Genomic DNA, 18601 nt, shown 5'->3' with positions numbered 1-18601 from the left:
TGCAACTTTGCAGAAAGGACTTTAGTGTAGAGCACAATAGAAAGAGTTATGGAGACAAGGGGTCTCCTTACCTCAGCCCCTGCTTAGGCTTGAAGGGAAGGCCTAGGATACCACTAACTATCAATTTGATAGGAGACAATAAACACACTCCATGATCCACCCTACCCATTTTTTAGCAAACCCCACTTTGAATAATACTATTTCCAAGAAAGTCAATTCCACTCTATCGCAGGCCTTACTAATGTTTAGCATGATATCCATCAAGCCCTTCTAACTTTTACTTGTTTTGAGGTAGTGGATGAGCTCATGAGCAATCAGGGTGTTGTCATTGATTACTTGGCTTGGAATTGAAGCACTTTATTTGGCACTTATGAGCTTATCCTATAGGGGCTTAAGTCAACTTGCTAAGATTTTTGCAATTATTCTATACAGAGTATTACATAGACTTATAGGCCTAAATTGGACTGGGAGTTGGGGGTTATTGACTTTTGGAATTAAAGTAAAGAGGGTGGAATTTAACTCCCCTACTAGAGTTGAAAAACTCTATCACTGCCTTACAAACATCCTAACACTTATGAAAAAAAGAGTTAGGGAGACCATCTAGCCTAGAGCTTTTGAGATTTCCGTGTAAAAGAGTGCTTCTTTTATTTACAAATTAGAAACCTTGGCATCTAGAGCCAGGTTATCCTCTAGAGTAATTTTCCTTTCACAAGCTTCTAACAAATCCTTGATATCTAAAGTGTTACTTGTCTTAAAAACCTCTTCAAAATGGCCAAACAACATCTCTACAATATCCTCATGCCCTTCATTTCAAAGACCAATACTATTCTTAATCTTAATAATTTCGTTGTTAGCCCTTCTTTTCTAGGTCATTGCATAGAAAACTCTAATATTTTATGTCTCCTAATTTTAGCCAATTCACTCTAGCCCTTTGAGCCCATAACACCTCTTCTTGAGTAAGCAAGGTGTTTAGCTTAGCTTCAAGTCTACAAATTTCCTCATTGTTATATTTCTCCTTCTCCCTATTCAACTCCCGCTCTAACTCTTTTATAGTCTTAGCAATGTTCTTTTTTAGATTTCCAACACAATGTTTACTCCACCAAGAGAGCTTCTTCTATAGAGCATTGCACTTTGCTAAGTTGATCCTTGTTGTTCGCAATTCTAGCAATCCATAACAGTGTTTTCAAAATCAGGATGAAGAGTCCTCATTTCCTCATATTTATACCCAGGCCTGTGCCTAGAAGGGGGGTTCTCAGTGTCCAAGCTTTAGAAGCAAGTGATCTGATCCTAGTGTAGAAAAATTTGAACTACAACTAGTTGAAGCATAGAATTCCAATGCAAGTTGCAAAGAGCTCCATCAATCTTTTCCTTAATGTTGTCCTTACCTTGCCTCTTATTATTCCAGGTACTAGGGAGTTGTTTACCTTGGTAAATTGGGGTGTCAATGGACTGGTTTTGGGTTGGGCCCTATTCAAATCAAAATCAATTTGGACGGATTGGATGACCAATAAGACATATTGAATTGACCAGTCTATACTTAATGATCCAAATTATTTATTAGATTGGATTGGCATTCATAATTGATTTATATTGGATTGGGTCGAATTGAACCAATATCTAATTCATTGGTAGAAGATAAGAATATAGGTGTTAATGGACTAGGTTTTGGTTGGAACCAATCTAAATTAAAACTAATTCGAACAAATTAGATGGACCAAACATTGAATTGGACTAGTCCTAAAATAGTCCAAAGTATTTATTTGATTGGATTGGACTTGGTCCATTTGTAATGGACTCATATTGGACCGAATTGGATTGAACCAAATCCGGTCCAATTGACACCCCTACTCGTAAATATATTTATTTAGACCAGTGTTTTCTAGGGAAGTATTACTAAGATAAATACATTTATCCATATTCTTTTGCCTAGGAATGTTAGTTGGGCATGTGAGATAATTTCTAAAAGTAACCTAAATTTTGCAAAATAGTAAATATATTTTAGTCTCATATAATTTGCTTAATTTTCCTCCTCCATGGATAAGTGATTTACTGAAATGGGAGAAAGTAAAACATATATGAGAAAATGATTCTAAATTTACCCTCGGGCAATCACATATGGCAATTCCTAGATGAAAATACAAATTGTTGTAGATAAAGGATTGATTAAGTAAAGCCAAGGTTCAAAGTATTGATACACATTCTGTTCTGTGATATTTGAGAATCACCGTCAATACCTCGGTGTAGATCCGGGATAATCCTTTGTTCCATAGCCCTGGGGCTATTTACAACTAGCCAATTAAGAATTCTCAGATGTACTAGTACTAGCAGTGCATCAAAGATGCAGTCATCAATTCTCCCGAGAGGCCATAATTACCGCGAACAAACATAGTAATGACGAGGAACGCATTTTTGCTATGCTACTAATACTTGTACTTGCTCTGCTATTCTGCCCAAGCCTGGCTGAGGACCTTTGGGCATAATGTATTATCTCTTAGAATCTCTGACACATTTGTTTAAAGGTGTTTTCAAGAAATTGATGTTTTTATTGATTAAATTAAAACTAAAAACTAAAAAATATAAAAAGCATGGGATAAAAAAAGGGGTTTTTTATGATTCAGTCCACCCTTAGGTGGAGCTAAGATTTCTTATTGGTGGACTGATGCCAAAGCCCGTGGATTGATATCAAATTCATAGGGAGGATGTGGTTTATAGGGGGGTTGCAAAAAAATTCCGAGGGAAATTGCAGTCAAAAATCCTAAAAAAAGGACTTTTATGATTCAGTCCACCCCTAGGGATTGATGCCTCGCCTGTGGTTTATAGGGGGGCCACTAATAGACTAGGAGGCGGCTGCAGAAAAACAAAAAATTCTAAGGATTGCAGTCCAAAAATCCCATCAATACACCCCGTCATACTTTGAAGTTTGAACCTTGAAAAGTAATTCAAAACTACATGAGTGTTTTGGTAATAGGTAAGTAGGTTAAGTAAATGATTGAATCCCAACAAATGAACAAAATACCCACTCATAGTCCTCCCGTACTGGATACGGGTCATCAGCCAGTCAATAATGAATGACACAATCGTTATTCTCGCAAGTCGCAAGTGAAAGTGAAACTGTGAAAGCTAGCTAAACTCTGACTATGAAGTCATCGTTTCTTCCAATGCATACAGACAATAGCAGTTGTCGGTTGTCACAGGACCTCCCTGCAGTTTTTCTGCAAACACACGCATCTCTCTCTTTCTCTCTCTAGTGCCCCATGAATCTCGTTGAATTGTACTGACCATTCCGTCTTTGCTTACACGGTTACACCAACGCCCGTTTTTTACTATAGTATAGATGTGGTTTCTTCATTCTTGTTAGATTTTTTCTGCATTGATTCTTGGACCCTTTTGGTCTTTGGAGTAGTTGAGCTGAGATGAGCTTCTAACTGCACTCTACAATGGTGGAAAAGAACCCCTTCACCCCTGTCTCCATAGCTCCCCTGTTCTTGCTCTTCTTCTGCTTTTCTGCATTTTCTTTAGCTGTCAATATTACCTACGACAGTCGCTCTCTCATCTTCGATGGCCAGCGAAAGCTCATTATTTCCTCTTCCATTCATTACCCTCGCAGCGTTCCTGGAGTGAGTTTCTTTCTTTTATTAAATTTGCTCTGTATCTGGATTATATATTGCTTCTCTGATAACGGTAGATGCTTAATGGAGTAGATGTGGCCAGGACTGGTTAAAACTGCCAAAAAGGGAGGGACTGATGCAATTGAAACTTATGTATTCTGGAACGGACATGAGCTTTCGCCTGGCAATGTGAGTGAATCAAGGGATGTTTTATTGAGTGCAATTAGCTTCGAAATCAGCTCTCATTATTTTCTTTTTTTTTTTTCTATATTATGTTCAGAAGAAACTTTAATTTGTTATCTTTGAAATTGTAGTATTATTTCAAGAAGCGCTACAATCTGGTCAAGTTCGTGAGGATTGTTCAGAGAGCTGGGATGTACTTGATACTGAGGATTGGACCCTTTGTTGCAGCTGAGTGGAATTTCGGGTATATTTAGTGGCTGTATATGGTCTAATTTTAATTTGTTTCATTATAAAAGTGTACTTAATTTTTATTCTTATGTACTTTTTAGCACTTTCAATTTTTTTATTTGTGGATTAAAATCTTAATCATGTATTGATGGCACATTTGCAGTGGTGTACCTGTTTGGTTGCATTATGTGTCCGGAACAGTCTTCCGAACCGATAGCGAACCCTTCAAGTTATTGAACCGATAGCGAACCCTTAAAGTATTGAACCGATATGCTCTTGTATGCTTATCAAGGGTGCATGTGTGTTCAATGTTTCAAAAACATCTAATGAGAGCTGAAATCCTTTCTAGAAATAATGGAAAAATGATTTTCCTATAAGATATGTCGGTTTTGCTCTTTCTGATTCATGGGGCCTTTTGTCATTCAGAATCACATGCAGAACTTTACAACATTCATAGTGAACATGATGAAGAAGGAGAAACTTTTTGCATCACAGGGTGGTCCCATCATCTTGGCTCAGGCAAGATTAATGTGATCTGCAAACAGTTCAGTGGGAGTATTTTGTCATTGTAGGCTGATTTTTCTTCCCAAGGCTACTAACATTCAAAATCAATTCTGTTTTCATTCAATACCTATATCTTCATTATCTAAGCCTTTTCCCGACTATATGGGGTTGGCTACATGAATCCTGTTTTGCCATTCCCTTCTGTTTAGTGCCATATCCAATGTTAAATTATGAGCCCTTAAATCGTTTCTTATGTTTGATATATGATAGACACTTGTGACTCTAAACAGGCTTTGTAGAGGAGATGGACCGAATGGCCCATAGACTGTCATTTCATGTTATGTTATGTTTCTCTTTGTTATGGGCCTTATTCTGGGCCCATACTCTGTAATGTTCTATTTTTTGTATTTTTCTGCCCACTCAAGAGCTTCTCTGTAATTTATCAAAGATTAACACCTTAATAAAATGTTTAAGTGTTAGAGTGAGGTAATGTTCGAACCTCTCACTCTCTAACACTCATTGCAGCAGCTCTCTCTCTTCTCTTCCTCTCTTGTTTGCTGTTTTGCTATTTTGCATCTAATCTCAAACAGTTCCATACATCAAGTGAACTGTTTTTCAACTTGGTATCAGAGCGGGTCGTTGCTTGGCGTGTCCCTCATGTGGTTCTAATTCAGCCAACTGCATGAGGAGGTTCTAGGGCTGAATGTTTATAGTCATTCGCCTGGTTCTTGGATGTCATTGGAGGGTGCCCAAGTTTCTATACACTTGGAGAAGGGTTCGGTGACTAGAAGGAATTAGAGAGCAAGTTTTTTAGCCTGATTTGAAATCAGAGAAATGGGATTTCGAAGCTAGCTCAGAGAGCAAAGTGTTCGGCCTGGTTTGAAGTTCAAACCAGAGATACTGTAAGTTGTTTTCTCAGTTCTTTGCTGAGTTAATTTTGTTATTTGGGAGGACTGTTAAAGCATTCGAAGCACACCTCCATTCGGCCCACTGTTGCTGGACTGATTTCTGGGTTATTCTGGAAGTGTAGTTCGGCTGTTATTGGGCTTCCAAACTGTTGAAAAACTGATCTAAATTAAGTGGAACAAGCCTCTACTTTAGTTCAGCTGCTTCTTGGACCTAGACAAAGTGTTCTTGAAGTGATTTCTGCTTGTTAACAGTAAAGTGTTGACTGTTGCATACATAGTGTTTGTAAAAAGTCCTCTTAGGTATTGTGGACTGTTTTCTTTGTTCTTCTTGGAAAATTATTGTTGGGAACCAAGAATACATATTGTTTGGAGGCCTGTTGATTGTTCCTTGAAGGCTGAATCAGGGTTTCTTCTCTTTGAAAGTGCTGCCACCGAACTTGGTTCTCACGGCTGTCAGTTCTGAACTGAGTTTGTGTATTGTTGTGTTTGCTATTGTTTCAACTCAATCTGAGTTCTTTGAAATCAGATAAATTTTAAAGGCTTGTCGAAACCCTAATTGAAGCTGTTACATAATGGACTTCTTAAAATTGAGAACAAGAGCACTGTTGAATATGGACATAATTCAGGAACTACAATTGATTCCTTGTTGGCTGTAACTACAGTTAAATTGGATGGAACCAATTATTTGGCCTGGTCACAATCCATAAAAATTCATATTTGCAGTAGAGGAAAGTGGGGGTTTATCTCTGGGAGCAAGAAAGCTCCCCCAGAGGAGGATCCCTTTATGAGAAATGGGTGCAGGAGAATTACACAGTGATTGGGTGGCTTGTGAACTTAATACAGCCACAGATTAGCCAACATTACCTGTGGATGAACTCGGCTAAAGAAATTTGGGATAGTGTTGCAAAAACTTAGTCCCATAAGTTGAATGTTGCCAGAGCCTACAAACTGAGAAGTGATGTGAAGAATCTAAGGCAGGGGGAGAAGTCACTTGCAGTATACTTCTCAACCTTGAAATCTCTATGGCAAGAGATTGATTTGATAGAGGCTGTGACATGGGATACCCCCAATGATGCTAAAACATACAGAAAATTGGTTGAAAGGAATAGGGTCTTTGAGTTCTTGACAGGGCTGAACTCTGAATATGACATTACAAAGCAAAACATCTTGTCCAAAAAAGATGTTTCATTGTCACAAGCATATACTTTGGTCAGTAGTGAAGAAAGTAGGAGGCAAGTGCAGGTTCAAGGAGCCAGTATCAATGATCATTTTGCAAATATGGGAATTAAACCCAAAGGGGTTACAAGAGCTCACAGTGGCACAGGAAGAAGGGAGGTGGTGTGTGAATATTGTAAGAAGCCGAAACACACAAAGGACAAGTGCTAGAAATTGCATCCTAATCTTGTACCTATCAGATTCCAGAAGAAGAATGATAGTAGAAAGGCAGGAAGTGCACATGTAGCCACAAGCACAGATACATAGGTTGAGTCTACCAGTGCACAGTTGGCAGCCATGAAAGCTGAATATGAGAAGTTTGGAAAGATGATCAGTTAGCTTGAAGGTGTAACTTCATCATCCAACCCTTCTGGAAGTCCAACAACCACTGCATTTGCTCACTCAAGTATAAGGGCTTCTACTAACCATGCATCCACCTCAGGTAATCACAAAACCCCTTGGATCATAGAATCAGGTGCTTCTAATCACATGACCAACCTTTCCACTTTGTTTGTTTCATATGATTTACTTCCTGGTCGTGACAAAATCACCTTAGCTGATGGTTTTCTTGCCCCTATTTCTAGCAAGAGAACTGTCAAGGCTACAGACTCCTTACTCTTATCTTCCACTCTTCATGTACCTAAATTAAATACCAACTTATTATCTGTAAGTAGCCTGACCAAGTCATTGAATTGTTGTGTAACATTTTTCCCTTCTCACTGTGTGTTTCAGGACCTGAAGTCTCAAAAGGTGATTGGGAGTGGCCATGAAGCGAATGGAATATACTTGCTCGACACCCCTGGCCAATGCTTTGGTCATTCCAAGAATGTTGCTTTTGGTTCTACTTTTCCAGAGTCTGTCAGTCAAATTATGTTGAGTCATTGTCGGTTGGGTCATTTACCTTTTTCTGCTTTAAGTCATTTGTTTCCAAAATTGTTTAAGGGAGTCAATGTGTCCAGTCTCAATTGTGAGTCCTGTCAGTTATCAAAGCATTGTAGAAAAAATTACCCTATGAACAATAAAATATCATCTTTTCCTTTTCATATTGTGCACTCTGATGTGTGGGGCCTTACCACTTATCCTCTATGGGGGGTTACAGATATTTTATCTTGTTTATTGATGACTTTTCTAGATTCACTTGGATATACTTAATGAAATCCCGGGATGAAGTCCCAAGACTTGTGAGGTAATTTCATGAGCTTGTTTTAACTCAATTTGATACCAGAATTAAGCTTTTTAGATCTGACAAAGCAAAAGAGTATTTTGAGAAGAGTTTATCCTTGTATCTCTCTGATATGGGGGTTATTCATCAAAGCTCATTTCTTAGAACCCCTGAACAAAATGGAGTTGCTGAGAGAAAAAATAGACATATTGTTGAAGTTGCAAAGAGCCTTTTGTTTGCCTCACATGTTCCCACAAGATTTTGGGGTGATGCTGTACTTACTGCTACCTATCTCATAAACCGTATGCCATCCAGGGTTTTAGGGTTTAAATCCCCCTTCAGTCTTCTTCATCCAGACAAGAATCTCTTCCCAATTCCTCTTCGTGTGTTTGGTTGTACCTGCTATGTTCACATTCCAAGTGTGCAAAGACATAACTTTGAACCGAAAGCCCACAAATGCATCTTCCTTGGTTAATCCCCCACACAAAAGGGTTATTGTTGCTTTGATCCAAAGACTGGCACCCGACATGTCTCTATGGATGTTACCTTTGATGAATTTTCTCCTTTTTATGGTTCCTCTTAGGAAGGACATTGTCTACAGGGGGAGAGTCTGTTACAAGTTTTTGCTCTTCCTCTTCCTGTCCCAGTTGAGTCTCTTGACAAACCTGTATCCTCACCAAATGAATCAAAGGAGGATCAATCACTTCATACCTCTTGTCCTAGTGCCCTTATTTCTTTACCTCCTCGTCCTATCCATAATCCCAAAGTGTATCAAAGGCAGAGATCTAGGAATGAGCAAGTAGTTTCCCTTACAACAGATGAGGCTCATACATTCCCAATCACAGATGAGATAACAAGTACTGCTTCAGCTCCTTTGGAATCATCCTTCCCAGACTTTGATGTCCCCATTGCTGTTAGGAAAGGGAAATAGAAGTGTACTGCACACTGCATTTCCAAACACCTTTCTTATGCCTGCTTTCTCCTTCATACTTTGCCTATCTCTCTTCTGTTGCTTCTAACCCCATTCCTAGGTCTGTCTCAGAAGCCCTTGGGATTCCAGAATGGAGAGATGCCATGGAGACTGAAATGGATGCTCTACATGCAAATGGTACTTAGGAGGTGGTGAATTTGCCTGATGGGAAGGATCCAGTTGGGTGCAATTGGGTTTTTACCATTAAATACAGGGCTGATGAAACTATTGAGAGGTACAAGGCCTGACTTGTTGCAAAAGGCTACACACAGACATATGGGATTGACTGCCTGGAGACCTTTTGAAGGGATGAGAGATCCATCCCATGGACGCCCAAAGATTGCGGAATAAGGGGCGAATTTCAAAAATTTTCTCTCCCTTCAACTGGGAATCACATTCCCTATTTAGAAAATCATATTTTCAAGGATCAATCTTGAACCTTAAACTGAACCAAATTTGAACCAAAAGGAATATGAGAGAATTATACCTGATATGGAGAAGTAATATCTCCCAACGAAGGTGTTCACGCCCAAGGAAGGATCCAAAGACTACTCCCACTGAAGATGGCGCAGTGCAGGATGGAGCAGAATCAGCAGTGTTCTTCCCCAAGAACTCTGTCCTTCGCAAGAATCAGTAGAATGGTACGTGAGCACAGCTTCCTTTTCAATCCTTTCTCAAAGAACTGATGTCAAGATCCAATCTTGACTTCTCCCACAATTGGAGATCGAACTAGCAAACAGGGCAACAAGAACAGGGAGGCGGCAAGAGAGTATTCGCAAGGTGCAGAATTCTCTCTTCTTGATTTCAGCATTAAAGAGGATCTGATGTATCTCTTCTCAAGGCTGCCGCCCCCTCCTTCTTTTTGTTAATTTAAAAGATCAGCTCCTAATCCCATTAGGAACTGCTTATCCAAATCATATTTGGATCAACCTTCTCTTCTAATGATAAGGATAAACCCTTATCTTATCTGCAGATTGGATTAGCTTTCTCCTAATCCCATTAGGAGGTTTCTAGATCTGAATCACATTCAGATCTGGACTCTCTGAGTGGATAGGATCAAGACCCTATCCTATCTGCTAATCCATCTCAAAATTCGCCCATTTAATTAACTAAATAAATAGCCCAGTTCGAAATGGGCTTTAGGCCCATTAAGCTTATGTGCTCACTTAACCTTCCTAACTGCTGCCCAGTTGGGCTTCCTTGTATGGCATGGGACCCAAGCATTGATCTACACATCAGCCACATGGGTTCGGCCCAGCCTTTGTTACAAGGCCTGGTCGAATACACTGTTAAAGACAGTGCACCCCCTGAAACCCATCGAATGGGCTCTATGGGCCCAACACTTACCCTAAGTGGTCCCTGGGCCAAGCCAACTTGTAACACCCAGGGACTGTGGGCAGATGCAAGATTAGCCCATCAGGTATTATCCTCAATGGTCTCACACTTAACCTCTCAGCCCTTAATGATCATACACTGTCCGACAAGAGAGGACCTCTCCCTCGGCTGCAAGGAACAGTGTTGCACTCTCCACTTATATGGATCCCGGGAATTAAAACTTTTTTGCAAACATTTTAGAAACCATAATGTATATACTTTTATATCTCATATAAAATATACTTTGCAAAACAAATCTCAACGGTTGAAATCGGCTGCCGGCAGTCTTGGTTTCCAACAGTGAGAGTGCATCCCCGATCATTACCTTTGTCCGACAAAGGGGCTGATCCTGTCACTATGATCACCCACTCAGATGAATTCTCGGATTGTCCCAACATACCCAGGTTTTGACCCCCGCTAAGGATCTCACTGATTGGTACATCAAAGACAGCCCGATCCGACACCTAGTGTAGTATCATAATCGAGTCTAGGGGTCGGGTGTAACTTTTCAGTTTTGCCCATCAATCTCCAAGGTCCAGGGCAATACTGGAAATCTGGTCCAGTTCAAAGATTCAATTAATCCCACACTTTATGTGCCTAGGGTCTCACCCCGGTAGCTGAGACAAGCCACCCCAACCGACTTGGTGGCACCACAGTGTCAGCTTTGTTAGGATAGGTCTCCCCAGACCGACCCACTGGCTGTGAACATTCTAAATTAACACGAGTCTCAATAAGTGTCCAGTTTAAGTGTATTACATAGAAACATACCAAGGGAACATGAATCAAATATGCACTTTTATTCATTTACAATAAACTCATAAAGTACATCAATTTTGATTGAAGCTAAGGGCATACAAAACTGCCTAACACCTTTGCCTCTGTTGCCAAGATGACATCTGTGAGGGTTCTTTTATCTCTAGCAGTTCACTTTGATTGGCCTCTCTATCAGTTAGATGTAAAGAATGCATTTCTGAATGGTGACTTACATGAGGAGGTCTACATGTGTCTTCCTCCTGGGATGTATGGGAAAGATATGCAAGGAAAGGTATGTAAATTGAAGAAATCACTTTATGGTCTCAAACAATCTCATAGAGCCTAGTTTGAGAGATTTAGAGCTGCATTTGTTAAATTCGGCTATGTTCAGACACAGTCAGATTATACTCTGTTTGTGAAGAAAAGTGGATCAGTGTATCTCATTGTGTATGTTGATGACATTATAGTGACTGGTGATGATGCCTCAGGCATTCTGGCCCTTAAGTCTTTCCTTCGTACAGAATTTGAGATTAAGGATCTGGGGGAGTTGAGATACTTCCTTGGCATAGAAGTTGCCAGATCCAAGGATGGGATTCTTATTTCCCAAAGGAAATATGTCATTGATTTGTTATTTGAAACTGGAAAACTGGGTGCAAGACCAGCTGCAACTCCCATTGATATGAGTCACAAACTTTCAGCTTCGGATGGAACTTTGTTGGAAGACAAAGGGGTCTTTCAGAGACTTCTTGGGAAGCTTCTGTACCTGTGCATGACTAGGCCAGATATTGCGTATGCTGTCAGTTGTATTAGCCAGTTCATGCATGCTCCTTGAGATACTCATATGGCAGTAGCAGAACGGATTTTGTGCTATCTGAAAGGCTTTCCAGGAAAAGGAATTCTATTTACCAAGCATGGTCATCTGAAATTTGAAGCCTATACTGATGTTGATTGGGCTGGAAATATTGATGATAGAAGATCTACTTCAGGGTATTGCAGTCTGGTGGCTGGTAATGTTGTCTCTTGGAGGAGTAAGAAACAATCTATTGTGGCCCGATCCTCCGCAGAAGCAGAGTATAGAGCCATGGCACATGGAGTCTCGGAATTGTTGTGGCTAAGGTCCTTAATGGAAGAACTTGGGATTGATCATGACAAACCCATGATGTTGTACTGTGATAATCAGGCTGCCATCAACATTGCTCACAACCCGGTACAACATGATCGAACCAAACATATTGAAGTTGATCGACACTTTATTCGAGAAAGAGTCTTCTCCGGTGAAGTGTCTTCCATTCATTACTTCTGAAGGACAATTGGCAGATTTTCTCACCAAGGGCATTTCCAAGACAAGGTTTCATCATGACACTAGCAAGCTAGGGATGATTAACTTCTATGCTCAGTTTGAGGGGGAGTGTAGAGGAGATGGGCCAAATGGCCCATAGGCTGTCATTTCATGTTATGTTATGTTTCTCTTTGTTATGGGCCTTATTCTGGGCCCATACTCTGTAATGTTCTGTTTTTTGTATTTTTCTGCCCACTCAAGGGCTTCTCTGTAATTTATCAAAGATTAACACCTTAATAAAATGTTTAGTGTTAGAGTGAGGTAATGTTCGAACCTCTCACTCTCTACACTCATTGCAGCAGCTCTCTCTCTTCTCTTCCTCTCTTGTTTGCTGTTTTGCTGTTTTGCATCTAATCTCAAACAGTTTCATACATCAAGTGAACTGTTTTTCAACTGACTTAAAAATTTGGAAACCCAGTCAAGGTAGATAAGAAAAATTAGAATTCATACAGCTTTTCTTACTTTCAAGATGACAAGGTTTGAAAATTAAGTAGGGCTCTTTCACTTCCTAGTTTCGAACAAAAGTATACAATTTCGGTTTTGGCCTTGCACGATTCTGGTCGTTGTTATGCATAAAAGAAATTATTGGGCTGTAGTGAAAGGGCTATTTCCAGGTGCACCTTGTATTGCTAAAGGTTGTATCTATAACTAGGTTCCCTCCCCTACCTAAACACCTTCAAAACTTCACCATTTCCCCATCTTAAACTCACCAATCACTTACCTAAACATGCTATAGCCATCCTAACTAATTCTTAAGCATTTGTTAGCCTATTTTCTTTTATAATCTACAAATTTCATAATTTTCATTGTTTCTCCTTCTTTACCCACCATATTCCTTCCTAGCGTGACTTCCTTTTTGTCATCCTATGTCATTGGACTCTTTTTCATTTCAAAAATTCCTTTTTAAATCTTATGCAATTGATATACTGAACCCATATCAGTAATGGCTGGGTAAAGGCTGGTGTGGATCCATATCCAACCAGGAAAGAGAAAACTTAGATATGAAATATTCTGAACTTGGTGCTGTAGTTTTTGTGGTTCATCATCTGAACCAATCAGGGATTCAAATCTCTCAACCTGGACAACATTGACCTAATTGCAACCATATTTAGCTCACTCCAATGAGGAGGGTAGGTGTCAGAGCAAGTTATCTGTTTTTTTTTTTTTATAATTATGATTCACTTTATTGAATAAGAAAAAGAATGTCAAATATACAGATATAACAAGGGTAGCTCCTGCTACCATCCCAAATACATCTATTTCTTTAACATGCTAATCTGTTGGACCTCTGTGACCCCCCAGAAAATATTTGACCTGCTCACCCCTTCTTTAGGTAGCATATCTACTAGGCTGTTCCCTTCCCTTGGGGCCCACCATATTTGAGTTCTCAATCTCAGCTTCCCTAGCATTCTCTTTGTGTCTCTTAGAATGTTTCTATATCTCCATGGACCTGGATTGCTATCTTATAAACAGTCTGTTGTCTTGGAATTTCCTTCCACCATGATATCTCTAAAGTTTAATGAAGATGCCATCTTTAAGCCATAAAGGAGAGCTAACATTTCAGCCTTTAGTGCATCTTCCTGTTTAACTGGATCTATGTAAGGTACCAAAATCACTCCATTTCCATTCCTGATTACTCCACCAGTACCCACTCTACCGGAAATTCCTGACCGCTTCCACCAAGCTGTCTGATTAAACCACCCTTATTGGGCTGTGCTTGGATAGTATGGAATGTGGGGAGTAGAAATGGAAATCAATTCCACCTTTGACGAAATTCCATGAAATTCAAATGAATACCCATCCACCCCAAGGGCTTGAAATCTATTCAAACAGTTACAGTATTGAGACTTAAATTCCACTCCACTACAGATTACAGAATTGGTACAAAACAAGGGAACCCTGAAGCTTTCAAATTAAAACACAAGTTAATGTTTGGACTTAGAAATTTGTCTCTATTAAATATTTTCTTCTGGATTCTTCATCAGCGCTTTAGGTATTTTAGTTAATTGTATTGATAGAGGATTATAATTATTTAATAGCCTTCATAATTTGACAACTTTAATGCGGAAAGTTTATCCAGGCCTAAAATATTTATGTATTTTTATGGTACTTATTTGTCATGGACTTTTATTAGCACGTTTACTGTTTCCCTTTTTGGATGACCATGATTTCAATGTTTACATTTGTATATTTTTATTTATTGTAGATAGAAAATGAATATGGGGACATTGAAAGGGTATATGGAAATGGGGGAAAGCCATATGCCATGTGGGCTGCAAGAATGGCTCTTTCTCAAGATATAGGTGTGCCTTGGATAATGTGCCAACAGTATGATGCTCCTGATCCTGTGGTGAGTGGTTCATCATTTTTTCTTTCTGCTTTTTAATATAAATGGCAATTTATCTGATTTTGCAACTTTTGTGTTTCTTTGTTTAAGTATTGACATAGGGTCATTATTGTCTTTTTACTTTCTTTGTATAAATATTGAATAGAGGGCTGATGGACCTATTCTTTTTTGGCTCACATGCAGTTGTCTTTCATCTTTTCTTCCTCCTCTTCTCTTCTCTATCTTCTCCATCTCTTCTTGATCAATTCTACTGGTCTGACACTTAAAAAGGTGTTATATAAAAGCTATTTATTAATATTTTTCTTTCACAATATGCATTCCTTAGTTGAACGATTCTGAATCTATATTCAAAACTCTTATTTTCTTTTGGGAACACCATCTAGGAGTGGATTTGGTGGGATTCACGAAGTTGAAGTACAAAATAAAACTTTTAGGGGGGCATCCTTCTCCTATTCAGTACACTCACCTTACTATTCAATAAATAGTCAAAATACATAAAGAGCCTTTTAATGAATATGGGAAACTAACAAAAAGTAAAATATTATGAAAGGAGAAGGAAAAAATGGATTAAGTTATTATATGGCCCTCTCTGGACATGATTGGATCAACTGAATTTTCTATGATAAGCTTAGACTTCCATGGACTCTCCTAAATGGATGAAATGTCCAGGTCTACATTGGACACCAACACTCCATGGATTCTGGAGGGATACTTCTATGTGCCATTTTTCTTTTTCTCATTACTTAATTCATGTAAATGAACAATTAAGGTACAGATTGAATTCCTTTTTCCTAGGGAAAATGTTATTTAGTAATGAAGGAAAGCTTTTAAAAACTTTTTCTATAGAATTATAATGTTAAAATTTAACAAAATATGGAGTATTTTAATAGTTCATGTTGGGAAATTAGTTTCAAAAGGAATGACTGAAGCTCTTAGGCGTATCTAAAGATATTGTCTTTAGAACGTGTTGAAATGTGTTATGTACAGCCGTAGGGGTGTTTTTGTCCGTTCTTTATATTTTTATTATATGCTGCTGCCCTAATTATAAATACTAACTTAGGTGCCTCCAGCCACGGTACTTTTGAATAGAACTCTTTTATTCTCTTTTCTCCTTTCTTCTTCCTTTCTATTTTTTCTTCCTTCTTCTTGCTGGACTACATGGTATCAGTCTATCAGAGCACTAATCTAGGATCAAGCTTCTCAGATTAGTTTTTTCATCTAAAATCGCCTTTTTTTTTACTGGAAGAATAATTAAAGCCTCAGTTGATTGAACTAGGCTCGTGCTTATGTGTTTTTTCTTTCTCTCTTGGTCGTTGTATCAAGAGGCTCTGTGGAGTTTTTGGTGGTAGCCAAATGCAGTGAATACTTTGGGGTTTGCCTCCTTTCTTATGGACTGTGGGTCAAGAGTTTATTGATGTACTCCAGGTATGTACTCTTACATTCATGTTTCAGTGTGCTATAGCTGTGAATATTTACAGTTTAGAGTTGTAGAGACTGGTTCTTTTTGTTGCTACAAGTTGATAGCTATTTGGCTAAGGTTTTCTGACCTCAGTCCTACTGAATTGGTTTATTAAAGCCTCTCTTTATTCAAAGGTGACTGAAGTTCTGTTGTTTTCTTGTTTAAAGTGTTGTCCTCTGTCTAGTTGGCTTGTTGGACTATTTTTTGTTCTAATAACAGTGTTGTAGAGGTACAGAATCTCAGTTTTCTCAGTCCTGTTTTTGGGAAATCAGCAACAATACAGTGAGTCTAATGTCTATTGAAGATTTAGCATCTTTCAGTATTTCTTCTCCTCAAGGAACCCTGAATGGAGGGATGGACAACATACATTTCTCGATGCCTATCATTCCCTTTGATGGACTGAATTACTTGGAATGGTCAAAAGGCATCAAATTATATGTGACAGCTAGGGGAAAGGCTGGTTATACAAATGGGAAAGTAAAATAACCAAAATCTGGTACAGCTGAACATGATAGATGGGATCAAGAGAATAGTATGGTTATGTCATGGCTATTGGGTTCTATATTGCCGCATGTGAAGAAAACTTAATATGGGCTAATACAGCTTGTGAGATTTGGGAACAGGCCAAGGAAACCTACTCAGAATAGAGACATCATGCTAAGATATACCAACTTCAAGCAGAATCATCTACTTGTAAGCAAGGAGACTGTAGCCTATCTTCCTACTATTCATCTCTTACCTCTATATGGAAGGAGTTGAGTCGTTATCAAGCGATTGAATGGAAAAATGATGAGGATGCTAAAGCTTATAAGAAACTTGTCTCTCAACAATGTGTGTTTGCCTTCTTTTGGGGGCTGAACCTAGTTTATGAACCTCTCCGGTGCAGATTTTGGGAAGTAGTGAACTTCCCTTTGTACAGGAGGTATATGCCTTGGTTCAATTTGAAGAGAGTAGAAGAAATCTGATGAATGCTTCCGAGGGGGAGCAGCCAGTTGAACTAGCTGCAAGAGGGGGCAACACTGGAATAAAATAAAAGTGATTCAAGAAAGAATGATGATAAAGATAAACTATGGTGTACTCATTGTCAAAAGTCTAGACACACCCAGGAGACTTGTTGGGGGTTAGTTGGGAAACCCAAGTGGGCAACCAAGAATCAAGGTACTTCAAAGAAGCCTACTTAGAAGAAATTTTCCTCTACAAATCTAGCCACTTAAGATTATAAGTCAAGTAACTTGACTACTGGTACTTCCCAAGAGCATTCTGTTGGTCTGTTGGTTTAGACCCTAAGGAAGACACCATTAACTCTTTCATAGATCAATTGGAACTATACGGCAGCACCCTGGGACAAATGGGTAGGTCAGCTCCTACCCCATCTACCTTTTTTGCGTTTACATAAGGTAAAAGTGCTTCTGCATTTCATGTGTCTACTACCTCCATTCTAGATTCCCCTTGGATCATTGACTCAGGGGCATCTAATCATATGACTGGTAAGTCCAATTTATTTTAGACCTATACTCTTCTCTCTGGTATGGATAAAGTGAGACTAGCAGATGGATCCTTCTCCACCATTGTTGGTCAGGGATCGATATCTCTTCTTGATGGTCTTATCTTACCCCATATTCTCTATGTTCCCAAACTTCCTATTAACTTGCTATCCATTAGTAGTATCACTCAATCCCTGAATTGTTGTGTAACATTCTTTCCTCGCTCTTGTGTTTTTCAAGATTTGGCCTCGAGGAGGAAGATTGGTAAAGGAGACATAGTTGATGGCCTCTACATTTTGGAGAATAAAGTTGGTCCTATAACATCAACTTTTGTGAGTCTTTTGAGTCAGTCCACTAAGAGTCAAGTGTGGTTGTGGCATAATTGCCTTGGTTATTTGTCTTTTAAGTCCTTGAAAGTTATGTTTCCTAATCTATTTAAGTTTGTCTCTACTTCTAAATTGCAATGTCAAACTTGTCAATTGAGCAAACATTATAGAACAAATTTTCCTTTAAGTAATGAAAGATCCATTTTGTCTTTTCATGTTGTGCACTCTGATGTTTAGGGCCCAGTAAACATACCCACTGAGGCCGGATACAAGTATTTTATTAACTTATGATTATTCTAGATATACCTGGATATATCTTATGCATTCCCGAGAAGAGGTGCCCCGAATTGTGAAGGAATTTCATTGCATGGTTTTTGTTCAGTTTCATGTTGAGATACAAACTTTTCAATCTGATAATGCAAAAAGAATATTTTCATCATGATCTAGTTGATTTCTTTGCATCCCATGGATCTCTTCATCGAAGATCTTATGCCAAAACACAACAACAAAATGGTGTTGCAGAAAGGAAGAACCGACATCTTCTTGAAGTTGCTCGTAGTATGATCTGCATATGAATGTTCCCAAGTGGTTTTGGGTTGACACTATGATGGATGTGGCTTATGTCATTAATCACATGCCCTCTCGTCTCTTACAATACAAGGCCCCACATCAACTCTTGTTCCCTCAATCTTCTTTGTTTTCTATTCTTGTGTGTGTGTTTGGCTATAAATGCTTTGTTCA

General features: G+C 38.9%; 1 protein-coding gene across 1 annotated transcript in view; it reads left to right on the top strand.

The window, feature by feature from the left end:
* The first annotated feature begins 3437 nt into the window (after positions 1-3437).
* Positions 3438-18601, top strand: part of LOC148873933 (uncharacterized) — a 77920-nt gene continuing 62756 nt past the window's right edge. The window contains exons 1-8 of the mRNA XM_088948308.1: positions 3438-3617; positions 3702-3797; positions 3923-4035; positions 4183-4192; positions 4446-4538; positions 14451-14594; positions 16070-16128; positions 16270-16332. Coding sequence (XP_088804434.1) covers positions 3438-3617; positions 3702-3797; positions 3923-4035; positions 4183-4192; positions 4446-4538; positions 14451-14594; positions 16070-16128; positions 16270-16332 — 758 coding nt within the window. The remainder of the gene's footprint in view (positions 3618-3701; positions 3798-3922; positions 4036-4182; positions 4193-4445; positions 4539-14450; positions 14595-16069; positions 16129-16269; positions 16333-18601) is intronic.

This window comes from Nelumbo lutea, chromosome 1 (genome assembly GCF_056320005.1).
Source record: "Nelumbo lutea isolate HS-2025 chromosome 1, American lotus-T2T, whole genome shotgun sequence".
Classification (NCBI taxonomy): Eukaryota; Viridiplantae; Streptophyta; class Magnoliopsida; order Proteales; family Nelumbonaceae; genus Nelumbo; species Nelumbo lutea.
The sequence above is the reverse complement of the archived record's forward strand: the minus strand, read 5'-3'. Positions and strand labels throughout refer to the sequence as shown.